The sequence below is a fragment of the Hyaloscypha bicolor genome (assembly GCF_002865645.1).
Source record: "Hyaloscypha bicolor E unplaced genomic scaffold K444scaffold_182, whole genome shotgun sequence".
Lineage (NCBI taxonomy): Eukaryota > Fungi > Ascomycota > Leotiomycetes > Helotiales > Hyaloscyphaceae > Hyaloscypha > Hyaloscypha bicolor.
This window is the reverse complement of record NW_020194684.1, coordinates 3,280,329-3,291,863: the sequence shown is the minus strand read 5'-3', so window position 1 is coordinate 3,291,863 and position 11,535 is coordinate 3,280,329. Positions and strand designations below refer to the sequence as shown.

The 11,535-nt window shown below is 44.3% G+C and overlaps 3 protein-coding genes across 3 annotated transcripts; 1 reads left to right on the top strand and 2 right to left on the bottom strand.

Moving 5' to 3' along the window:
* Positions 1–1,355: 1,355 nt before the first annotated feature.
* Positions 1,356–3,259, bottom strand: K444DRAFT_636781 (uncharacterized protein; the record flags this gene model as incomplete). Its single annotated transcript, XM_024884045.1, has 2 exons — positions 1,356–2,756; positions 2,849–3,259. The coding sequence occupies 2 exons, from the start codon at positions 3,257–3,259 to the stop codon at positions 1,356–1,358; spliced, it is 1,812 nt and encodes a 603-aa protein (XP_024728400.1).
* A 553-nt stretch (positions 3,260–3,812) lies between these two features.
* K444DRAFT_233387 (uncharacterized protein) lies at positions 3,813–5,167 on the top strand. The gene is made up of 4 exons (XM_024871246.1): positions 3,813–4,173; positions 4,228–4,328; positions 4,380–4,741; positions 4,794–5,167. Exons 1-4 carry the CDS (start codon positions 3,912–3,914, stop codon positions 5,017–5,019), a joined length of 951 nt encoding a protein of 316 aa, XP_024728399.1. The 5' UTR covers positions 3,813–3,911; the 3' UTR covers positions 5,020–5,167.
* Positions 5,168–7,403: 2,236 nt separating this feature from the next.
* K444DRAFT_620597 (uncharacterized protein) lies at positions 7,404–8,450 on the bottom strand. The gene is made up of 3 exons (XM_024881741.1): positions 8,094–8,450; positions 7,802–8,038; positions 7,404–7,749 (listed from the first exon to the last, which is right to left on the bottom strand). The coding sequence occupies exons 1-3, from the start codon at positions 8,297–8,299 to the stop codon at positions 7,659–7,661; spliced, it is 534 nt and encodes a 177-aa protein (XP_024728398.1). The 5' UTR covers positions 8,300–8,450; the 3' UTR covers positions 7,404–7,658.
* Positions 8,451–11,535: the final 3,085 nt, after the last annotated feature.

The following is an 11,535-nucleotide window of genomic DNA, read 5'->3' as shown; positions in this document are numbered from 1 at the left end:
TTTATTAATTCTATATTTTATTTATATATTATAATCTTATATTATAAAAGCTTATTTTTCTTTAAATATTATTTTATATTTTATATTTTAATTATTTTAATTTATTATTTTAATTAAGTTTACTTTTTAGCCTTTAATTTCCTTATAGTTTAACTTCTCTTATATAATATTTATAAGCTATTAATACTTTTATTATTATTCTCTAAATATATAATAAATATATATAAATAAATATTAAATATTATAAATTTAGTTTCTTATTTTAAGTATTACTTATATTAAATTATACTAAATTATATTTCCTAATTAAGTAAAAAACTTATATATATTTAGCTAAATATTATATAAAAAAAAATTTAGAATTACTTTTTAGAATTAGTTATATTTATAAGTATTATTTTATAAATATAAGATTTAATTCTCTTAATTTTAAGAGATTTATTTTTCTTATTATATAATATATTTTATTTAAAGAAAGCTCGTTTAAGTATTTTTAACTTATTTTTGACTTATAAGATTCTTATTATTTTATTTAAAATTTCAGGAATTATATACTTCTTAGAAAGTTAATTAAAAATTTCGTTTCTATAAGATTTAAAATTAATTTTTAGAGATATTTAAGTATTATATAATGCGTGTAATATATTAAAAGTAAAATAATAGAAGTAAGTTATAATAGAGAATAAAAAAACTAATATTGCAAAATTTAATACTAACTCTTTTAATTACTAAAGTTACTTATTATACCAAGTTATAAGTTAAAAGTTAAAAGTTTGCTTGATTTTTTAATTCTTATAGCTTTTTATAACCTTATAGCTTTCTATACAATAATTACTAATTAATAAGTATTAATAATAATTTATTAGAGCCCATACTATAGAAGTAGACTCCCTAAAAAGTTCTATTCAAGGCATAACTCTAACTAGTGCGTCCCTGGAAAGATCTGACTCAGTTCGGTGCAATGCTAAAGAAATAGCTCTATTATATCAATGTCGATTCTGTTTATATGAAACTTGCTTGGTTAAAAAGGAAATCCAGCAATGGACATCCTTGTCTTTCCTGTTACTTATAGCCAGAAGATTCGATTTCCTTACGGACAAATTTGAATAAGGGCATACAGAGACAAATGCAGAGCAAATCCATATTCCATAGTGCTCTGTCAGGTTGAAGATGTGTTCCTGAAGGCTTTGGATTAATAGCAGTGGGCCAAGTATACTAGTAAAACGTCATGTACCACATACTGCAACTTAAAAAACGGATTCGAAGAAAGACAAAAATAATAAGATAATTCAAACTATACTATTCTTGCATAAAACATTACTCTTGCATAAAACATTCCTGCCCTCAAATCAACTTTAATATTTTCTTTCTAATCTCTCTAGAACAAAAATCACATCTCTTTCAAAAGCAACCTGCAGTGCGGGGTCTTCCAAATCGTTATCTTTCCCAAAGTCGCAATGTATACACTGTCGAACCACGGCCCTATAGTCTGTTCCAAGCGCCATAAACATAGATTTGCTAACTCTGCTAGAGATGTTGAATCTCGTTTCTTGGCCATCTTCGCCATCTACTATGTCACCTGGCTCCTGGAGATCACTCAATGGGCCTTGATGTTCCAGCTCGATCAATAGACAACCAAGACTAAAGGTATATGGATTCCGAATACATCGAATAGCCGCGCTTGTACTTGGTCGAATATCAGCACTGGGGTTAGTGTTGACTTTTAGGTGGGGTTGCTGGTACCAAGTACTTTTCTCTGTTTCGAAGAAAACTATGTTTCTACCAGACCAGTCAGGTGTTAGCAGTGGCGTTGTATGAAAGTGAAGAAGTGCCAGAGCGGCTCGCTTCGCCAGGTGGAGAATTTCGTGCGGAAGTAGCCCTACCCCATAGTTGTCCTCTGGTCGTTTCAGAAGTAGATCTGGTAATGACAACGGGGATTGGTATGGCGTAGGTTCTCGCGGAGAGCAGACTCGAAGTTCAGGATAAGGTTTTATGTTCAGACACCCTATCTCATCTAGTCGTGGAAGATTCTGTGGATAGCGTCGAATCTGCTTACAGAAATCACGGCCTATGGTGAGATCCACCGAAATACGACTTTCTTCTGAGCTGCGGAGAAGACTTTGTCCGATGTCGAGCATTTGGATATCGAGGAGACTGGGTTCTTTAAGGTCAGAAAGGCCGGTTTTTTCCAAAGGCCCTTCATGCTTGAGCTTCTTGTTTTCCTGGTCGTCTATCGGTAGTGGATCTGGCTTTCTTTTTCGTTTGGACGTCCATTTTAGTTCTGTTCTGTCTTGTTCATCTTCGCGTACGAAAGCCACTGCTGTGGGATTTCTTTCCCGAGAACCAAGCATGGACCGCACGACGAAGCGGATCGGTGGCTCAATCGAGATGTCGTGTGGGTCGGTTGTAGGCTGTAGACCCACGTTAATCCCATGTGAAAGAGGGCTGTTGCGGCTTTGAATCTGAAGGTCCTCTAAGCTCAGATATACAAAATGCCCATTATGGGCACTACAAGCACGCCGAAGAGAATTGTAAACCCTCATTGCCGCGGTGCGAGTTTGATGACCTTGGGTCACCCCCGAAGGTGCGGAACTTAGGGTAGCTTGAATGGTTGTGTTGTGCATTCGCTGCACCTGGGCCAAAATCAATTGAAGGCTATTATTATGTTCGATTAGGTCCGAGAGCCTTTTCTTGAATTGTTGACCTGAGAAACTGAACCCCAATCTCGCCTTAGCAGATTGGGGTTCGAGATGATTCTAGCAGCCACATCAGCCCTTGTTATCTGTATGAAATTAGTACTGTATTATGGCTAGGTATAGCTGAAAGCAGAAGTTATATGCTAACTTACAGGTGTGTTTTCACAGGACCCCTTGAGCCTCTCGACCTTATTCTTCAGAAATTCCAACTCCCGTTTGATCGCTTTAATTGTTGTCAACACCACGGCGCCGTTGTCTTCGCCGAGATAGCTCACGAAATTCGCCTCTAGATCATCCGTAACCCATTCCTGATCGTGTCCAGATTCCAGTCTTCGGTGAGACTCGTTTAAATTCCAGCCCGTGACTGAGCTCAGTAAAATATCAAACTCGTTGCGAAAGATACATTCCTGAGTATATAACTCCTCCCTAAGTCGTTTGGCCTCAGTGTCGTATTCCTTCCAACGGTGGAGTACATTGCCGGTAGCTTGGTAATATTCTGCCACTGAGATTATGAGGGGGATTATGCCGAGAATCAAACCCACAACACCTTCGACGCCAGACATTATTAAGTTGGTCTGAGAGCAACAAAGACTGGAAGCGAGAATATCGAAGGACTTATGCAACTCTCTGATCGCAGTTCAATAATTTAATAGATTAATTAAAGCATCGTCCCAATCGCTCCAAATGCGTCAGGTGTAGGGCCCAGACTGCTGGCTCATCCCAATTCATTTAATTACAAGCCTTAGCGTTTACAATAAGGGGCCGCGACCGGAATTTGAAACGGCCACAGAAGCGGTCACGCTATTCTTCCTCCAGTGTCGTCAAAGCGGAAGTCGGGCGCTTGCTGTCCCAAAACGTGGCAGACACGACAACCTCAAAACTATAGGCTTATAATTGATATGTTCGATATGCATGTTTTTGCTAAAAAAAAATAAAAAAAGGCAAGAAGTTACGGACAGCCGCGCGGTTTTAAACGCGCCATTATTTGCCAGTCATCACTTGAATTTGCCATGGTGGCCTAGTCCGGGCCGCATGCAAGTGGGTCAAGCGGCGAGGTATATTTTTAGTCGTCTCAGCCTTCTTACACTCATTCCATTCCGCAATTCGCACTGGGTTTGAATTTGTCATAGGTCATGCAATGATATTAATAGTCTTTGGAGTCTCTGTATTACTTCGTTCTCAGTAACAACATTGGCAACCTTCTGTGTCGGCAACATGGACCAGACTACATCGACATATTCCTGCAGCAAAATTTACAATCGTTGTCTGCATCTGTTGAAGGCCACAGTGTCGGCATGCTCGACTATAGATCAAAAACCGAAGGATGTCTTTATTCTGGAGCAATCTTGGGGTAGATTGGTGCTTTGGGACGAAGTTTTTAAAGACCAAAATTTGGATGAAACCTTGAACAAGTCACCCATTTTGAGAGACACTGCTCTACGGCTTTTCTATGGAATTGGGGTGACGTTATCAAAAGGTAAGCTGTTCCCGCTGTGCTCCAATCCTCTAACTAATTCGTTTTCTCTTGCAGATGTCCTTCCCTTGGTCTTGTCAAGGAGATCAGAGACCCAGGAAGATGATTTGCAAGATCTCGCTGACAAGATGAGCACGGAGCTTAAGGAAGCCACAATGGTAAGTCGAGAATACTACGAAATGGCGTTGGGTGACGCTGAAGAGAATAAGGACTGGGGTGAACTTGAGACGAATAGAAATCCACCGTATACTCTCAGCATTGCCGCAGAAGCGATCAGCTTCTATGTCTTACACTTGCTCAGCCTGCAGCCAACCATAGAATCATTGTTGAGATTTTATTTGTGCAATAGGGCATTACGTGAGGATGCGCATAAGTCCGCAGAACTTACCCTCAGCTCTGTTCCACTACACGGAGAAATCACTCATGAGCGAGACGACAACGACTACGAAATTAGGGATGGCCTGGAAGGTGATTCGGCCCCTGCCACCAGTTCTTCAACGCAGTATTTACAACCCGAACTCTGCGTACAGAACAGAGCCGAGACTTCAGAAATGGTAGAAATGGTACCAAGGTACATCAAGTCAGTTTTTGGATACCAAAATGAGTTACGCTGACGGTTAAAGGAGTCCTGACCTTAATCATCCCCATCGCCCAGTGCTGGTTATACCTACCTCAAAACCGCGAAGTCTGCAGTGTTTCAGCTCTCCCAACTCTCCATTCGTGGTGGTCCCTGATTCCGTGCCGAGTAATACTCAAGTTCAGATGCCGCAGCGCTCCTTCTCGTTTTGTGGGAGCTTGGAAGGGATGGAATGTTCAAGTCCTCTCGTTATGGTCCACAGTATGCCGTAGATTTGCAATATTATATCGGCTCTGTCTAAACTTTCAAAGGTTTCAAATTGATATTTTTGTAGACATAGGCTATGGGACCTTCATATTCATTCTCTTGCGCGTCCAACTCTGCTCTCTTCCTCAAATTTTCAAATCCATGTAGTTCTACGGCCATTGTTTGTTTTTCAGCACAACTCTCCCCAAAATCTCCATAAATGTACTCCCTGCTACAGTAGCTCCTCTAATATCCGTGTCTCCGTCTTCGTCTCTACACCTTCTCCAATTCTAGTCATAGCTTTGAGAATTTGACTGCGTCGCCACGGCTGTTGAAAGGTGTCAAGCTTATGGGCCTAAGGCAGCTAGGGGGCTGGGAGACTAGTGGGAGACTAATGGATTTTGTACGTATTAAGGGGCTTCCCAGCCTTCAATAATCAGAGAATCTCTTTTCCCAAGCGGCAGGTCAATTTTCGTCCGCGAGGAGCAGACACCCAATCACGAGATCCACGATTTGATAGTTGACGGAAAAGTGGTCATTGAGCTCAGGACTATAAATTTCAATACTGCATTCTGCTTCCACATACGACCACAGACTGAGGAGAATTGGGCATCCCGTCCGCTCTGCCATACACAAGCCTCAGATCGGCAGATTAGTAGTTGGGTGGGTGACCACCAGCGAATACCTGCTGTTGTATGTCTTTTTTGGGTCGATTTCCTCTTTTTGCAGATTCTGTGGAACCCCTGAATTGGCGAAGCGAGAGCCCCTGAAAATTTCGCTTAGGTCTTCGCAGCCGACGAAATTTGCTGCAACCCCAATCTCCACGTCCGTCTGTCTTCTTTTGATATTTCCTTCGAATCTCCCACCATTTCCTATTAGGACTTGAAGACCCACTATATTTGATGTCGTTTTGATCCTGACATAAAGTAGACGCCAAGACCCCAAACTTTACAATCGGCTATTCCTGCCTGACTCTGTCATGTGACGTAAGCCTTGGTAGTATAGAAGGCGAGACTTGGGGCTTATTTCATGGGGTACAGACCGCCGAATCGTTAATGAACCGTTTCCGTATACGCTCACTCTCGCCTTATGCTTGTCCAATCATCAGAGCCAACATGAACTTTTGATTGGGGCCAATCATTCTTACTGCACTATGTCATCAAGCACAACAAACCGTCAACCCTGCACAGCGGCGCAGAAGAAGTTTCTAACCAGGTCATGAGGTTGATAGTTTTAAAAGTATTAAATCACTTTCCCTAGCATCTGTAAGGAAATGTAAAGTACGCTATCGTGTCTACCTTAGGTTAAGATCGTAGATAGATTTCACTTGAAGAAGCCATTGCTGTCCTACCAGTTGATGGCAGTAATGAAATTTTCACAGCCAACATCCCGTGGGACTGGCGCGGCGAATTATCCCTCTCTACTCGCTCAATCGCTCCCACACTAACAAACCCAGTGGCGCATTCGGAGGCTATGCCGCAGCCCTCCTCTGCCAGTGCGCGCGCACTTACCTCTTACCACCCGCCCGTTGTCAAAACCAGCACAACCTGACCCCATTGACTCTCCCTTCCAGCTCTTTCCCCCCAACTCCCCGGGTCCCATCCGTCTAACCGCTACCCTCCTGAAACCCGGCTCCCGGATTTCTGTGGTCCAGATCGAGATCCAGAGGCCCGCCGCCTTTCCTAGGGTTCCCGGCCAAATCACGTACAAAACCTGTGCAATTCGAATAATAAACATGTCGTACGTTTTTCTCGAAACTGGGCTGACCTTACCAACGGATCGTGTAATACTAAAAGAAGATATCCCGGATCGTGAAAGAGAATGCAAGCAATGGAACTTTGAAAATGATGCCGTGATGGAAGAGATATCTCTTCGTTCACCGGTAAAAGACAAATTTAAAACTTGGAGAGTTAAAGGATATCAGGATGGCGTGTGTAGTGACAGTCGGTTTAGATTCTCTGTGAAGGGGAGGTCGATTTATAGGCCTGAAGAGCTGGAGTTTAATATCTCGTCTATTATTGCGCGTTATAATTTGGTAAGTCCCCCCCTCTTTACATTCTGAGTTCTTGTTCTGTGTTGGAAAAGAAGTCGATTGCAAGTGACGCCTCGTAGGCCCACCCAGCACCAGGAAACTTCAGCCCTGAACATACGGACTTGAAAGTTGGCGTGCTGTACGCGACGATGAGTATGACGACGGAGATCAAGAAAATACCTAAAAGCGCAAAATTTCTTTTGTGAGATCTAGGGTAAATGCCATTAAGAATGGGAGGTTTGATATGGAGATTCATATAGTTGATGAGAGTGGGAATTGGTGGCTATCTATAAACATTGTACCGTGGTAGTTGAGGGTCCGTTGGCTGGGAGGTCGGGCGAAATTAGGAAGTTGTACAAGCTTTAATTAGGGAGGTGTGAAGAATTCTAGCAAGCAAAATAGGTCTTTTGGGAAAGTGCTGGAGCCGCAGAGTCGTGTTGATAACCTGATATCACTCGAACTGGACTTGGTGAAATACATTCCAAAAACGTTCAGTGCAACCACGCTTCATAGTTCGGGTGTAAATATCGTCTTATATTCTCATAGTGGAGATCCTCAGGGATCTATTTCCAAGAAAGCAGTACATGCCTGGTATCACTCATCAACTTCTCCCCGAGCACTCCCCCAAGGCCTTCAAAGCGCCACTTCCCCACCCTCCCCAAACTCTCGCGATACCCTCTTCTTGATAATGACAGCATAAGCCATGCTCGACCAAAACGGTGCCCTGTCTCGCGCATCAGTAAATGTTCACCCCCCCCCCAGGAAAGCCAACTTACACAAATATCAACATCCTCCAAAATGTTGCCCAGACCCACGCAGCTCCACTGACGTTCCCCTCCATCGGCAGACTCAACCCAGAGCACAACACCACAACCACAATAAATAAGAAGTACAGACTCTTTACGACCTGTATCTTAAAGTATTTCGTCGGCACAAACGCAGAGCCCCATTCGTATAAAATCGTGCAAAGGATCGCGGCGTTGGACAAGAGGATAAATATCATCGTGGTTAATCTAATTCATTCCTATTAGCGGGATGAAGTCGAGGGGGAGCAGGAGGGAGAGGTACAAGAGGTAGTTTGAGGGCGGCGCTGGACGCCTCCCGCTACCATTTCCGCCATTGGTTGCAGCTGCAAGGAGCATCCAGACGAGGAAGATCGTGATCAGTTGGAAGATGCCGAGGGTAATGAACTGGAAGAACCAGTGCAGGCCCAGGATGGTCTTGCTCCATTTGGGGCGCCGGGCGGCGGGGTCTGCGACGAGGGCGATTGGCATGGTGGGGTAGGCCTTGAACGAGTGGTGCCTTTGCGGGTGTACGTGACAATGGTAGAGATGCGTCGAGCGCTGAAGAGGTTTCTATCGTGACCGAGCTGGAAATGAGGTCTCCGGGAGAATTACACAGATGTGCGATGAGGGGATGATGAGCCTCTCGTGTTGTCTGCGGCACAGCACGATCTCGCCTGCCAGCCGAATGAGGTTACAATTGCGGGGATGGGTTGTTATTTCCGGGTAAACAGAACCCTGAAACCTACTCTGACCTCTTTTTGAAACTTGACAACACCATCAACTTTGCTTGCTTCACGCTTCTCATCAGCCTACTAATTTTTCTGCTTAGAACGAAGTCTTTCATAAATACAAGGTCTGGCAGGAAGGAAGTCTCGATGATCATTCCAAGAAATCTGCTCCTTCATCAAGATTTTACCTGTAACGGGTTTGTAAGATCACTTCGCCAGTCGCGTCGCATGCCCTGCAAGCTTCACTGGGGAAGTCCCGCAGAAGCCTCGCAGAATAGTACTGGAATTAATAGCAAAGCCTCTTGCAGTCCTGAATTAATAGATAAAATGAATGGTTGGAATTTTAGAGTCCATTAATGACGTTGAGTTTATCCTCGTTCATTTCAGCTCATCTCGAAAACCTTGTCCAGCTAAGTCTACACTTCAAATGGAGAGAATAACAAGAAGTTGGAAATTGGATGCAATTGCTGTGAGTTTAATTCCGACTTCCGATAGTCATCATCACTCCCTTTTTTTCACCCTCTTCAATTGAGGAAGGGTGAAATTTTTGGAAGTGAAGGTTTGGCCCTTCGTCAGGTTCTCTCTACATCGCGGGGTCAGGGACAAGACCTTGTTTGGGGACACTACGCCGAACGCAAAGTTTTCAAATACTCTCGACAGGGCAGCGAAACTTCATAATTTCCCAACCCCCTCTCCTCTCTACACGGCCGATTTGAGCGAAAATGGTTTGGCCAATTAGGAAAGATATCCTGCTTTTGAAGATGTCCACCCTTTCCAGCTCAAACAAGTTAATCCTCTCAGCCGGAACAAAGTCAGGACGCCAGAGGACTTCGTCTCTCTCTGGGTTCATTTTGAAACGCAAGAATCTGCTCAGCATCCTCAGTCAAGATGGAAGAATGATTCCATCACGAGCCGTTGACGAGGAGAGGAAGTGACCGGCTGTTGACACTCGTTCCAGCTGAGGACCATATCCAACCTCTAACATGCAAGCCTGGCGAAGTCCGCCTTGGCAATGGGGTGATTTTCAAAGCTCTCTCATATGTTTGGAGTGGTCAAACACTTAATAGGGGATGGTTTTCTATTCCACCACGCCACTCTCGATAACTCAATACTATGACGCTTCTCTCCAACGTCTCCGGCACCCAACCCAACAACGAGTTTTGTGGGTTGATTCGATATGCATCCACCGAACTTCCTTGGACGCGAGGAATAAGCAGGTGCTGCTTATGACACTTTTCTATGGCTTTGCTGAAAGGGCGTCGCTTGGTTGGGGGAGGGGTCGGTGGCCACAGGCATGTGGCAAGAAGCCGCCCGTGAATCACTATAAGTTGCCCAATAAATGCAAGATATGCACGAGGGTGGAAGAAAAGCAAGCTCGCATCCGGCAGCAGGAAGCGAGGATTGGGCGCTACAGGGAGGAGATAGACGGAGGAAATTCGATTGTAGAGGCTGAAGAAAAGACCAGTAAACCGATAACTCGCGTTGAGGAATTTCGACATAAAACACGGGGTGAAGCCCGGACTCTGTCTTCTTAGAAGTTAAGACGCTCTACAGAATACAATTGGACCAAAACTGGTCTCAGTGAACTGGTCCACACATACCAGTGCTTCATACGCCTCGATTTCACAACAGACTGGGGAAACAATCAGACATACTGAGAAGGTAATTCAATCTGGGCAACTACTTGCTTTCGGGTGGAGTCACAGAGGACGGAAAGACCTTGACGCAATCGGATCTCAAATCTTGATCCACAACTTTGTTCGAAGGGAAATGAGGACACTCAGAAAGAGGTGTCTTGAGTTTTAATCTGGATGAATACCGCAAGCAATTTGTACCGGTAAGTTCCTGGCTTTAATTTCACAAACTTCACAAACTCTCTCAGCCAGCACGCCCATTCCGTCCGTCATCTCCAGCCCCTCAACATCCTTCTCATGAGCCCAAACCGCAACAGAATGTTCTTCCACATCGACTCTGGCCTCACCACCTTCTACCACTACTAGAAAATTAACCTGAACACACATCTTCCTAACCTCAACCCCTCCAACCATTGTGTTCGTCTCATGCTCAAAAGGTGGCAAAAGCTCTTGCACTACACGGATGACCTTGAGACCCGTCTCCTCTCCAATCTCTCGTGCCAGTGCATGAGCCAAAGTTGGATCAGTAGAGTCAACGTGTCACTTGGGGGCTCGAACACGTTCGGGTAGTAGATCTCGTGAGCGGCATGCTTGAGAAGGAGGAGTTTGCTGATTTTGAGGATTATTGAGCTGATGACAATCTTGTCGAACATGAGAACCCCGCTGGAGAGGTTCGTTTGCTGAACTTGGGAACAGGTCATGTGGAGGTTGGTGAAGGAGGAAGCTGAGAGCGTGCCTGCAAGATATGGTCCTGAGATGATGCCTGCTGGTTTTTGTTGGTTTTGAGGTATCCATGTTCGCGAAAGTGGTATTCTCTTGATGCGCCGAAGAGAAAATTCGGAGATTTGTGCAGAGTTGAAGAGAGTGCAAGTGTTTGGGAGAGGTTTTCAATTTTGATATCGGCAAGCTGAACGTTGGGGGGTTTGGGTCCTGGTTTATTAACGACCAAACAGTTGCAGGCTAATCACCTTTCTCCTTCCTGACTACCTTCCGCAGTTTAACGATGCATCGATTGACTGCGGGACTTGAGCTCATTCTTCGATTAGAGTTATAGCCCCCGCAAATGCGGTGCTGCAATGAAAGTAGCGAAATATTTGTACTCCTCTCCGCAATAGGGGCTCGCTCAGGGCAATTGTTAGAGTGCGGGGTAATATTTGGGGGCCAAAATAGCGGGGCTTCATTGTGTCACCTCGAGACAGCAGTACGTACGGTGCCAGTTATACTGGCAGAGGGGCAAAGCTGGAATTGAGGAGGGAATTTATTGGTGGTGGGAGAAGATGGATTATACGGTGATTATGAGCGCATTGGTCATGCTGAAGGAGGTTGATCGGAGGAGGCACATGGACGGATTCAACTTGTTTGG

Excerpts from the sequence above, each read along its gene's own strand:
- K444DRAFT_233387 (XM_024871246.1), top strand. The coding sequence starts at position 3,912 with ATGGACCAGACTACATCGACATATTCCTGCAGCAAAATTTACAATCGT. Across the intron at positions 4,174-4,227 it reads TGGGGTGACGTTATCAAAAG|ATGTCCTTCCCTTGGTCTTG; the intron begins GTAAGCTGTTCC and ends TTTCTCTTGCAG. Across the intron at positions 4,742-4,793 it reads ATGGTAGAAATGGTACCAAG|GAGTCCTGACCTTAATCATC; the intron begins GTACATCAAGTC and ends TGACGGTTAAAG.
- K444DRAFT_620597 (XM_024881741.1), bottom strand. The coding sequence starts at position 8,299 with ATGCCAATCGCCCTCGTCGCAGACCCCGCCGCCCGGCGCCCCAAATGG. Across the intron at positions 8,039-8,093 it reads CCGCCCTCAAACTACCTCTT|ATTAACCACGATGATATTTA; the intron begins GTACCTCTCCCT and ends GGAATGAATTAG. Across the intron at positions 7,750-7,801 it reads TGGAGGATGTTGATATTTGT|GGCACCGTTTTGGTCGAGCA; the intron begins GTAAGTTGGCTT and ends TGCGCGAGACAG.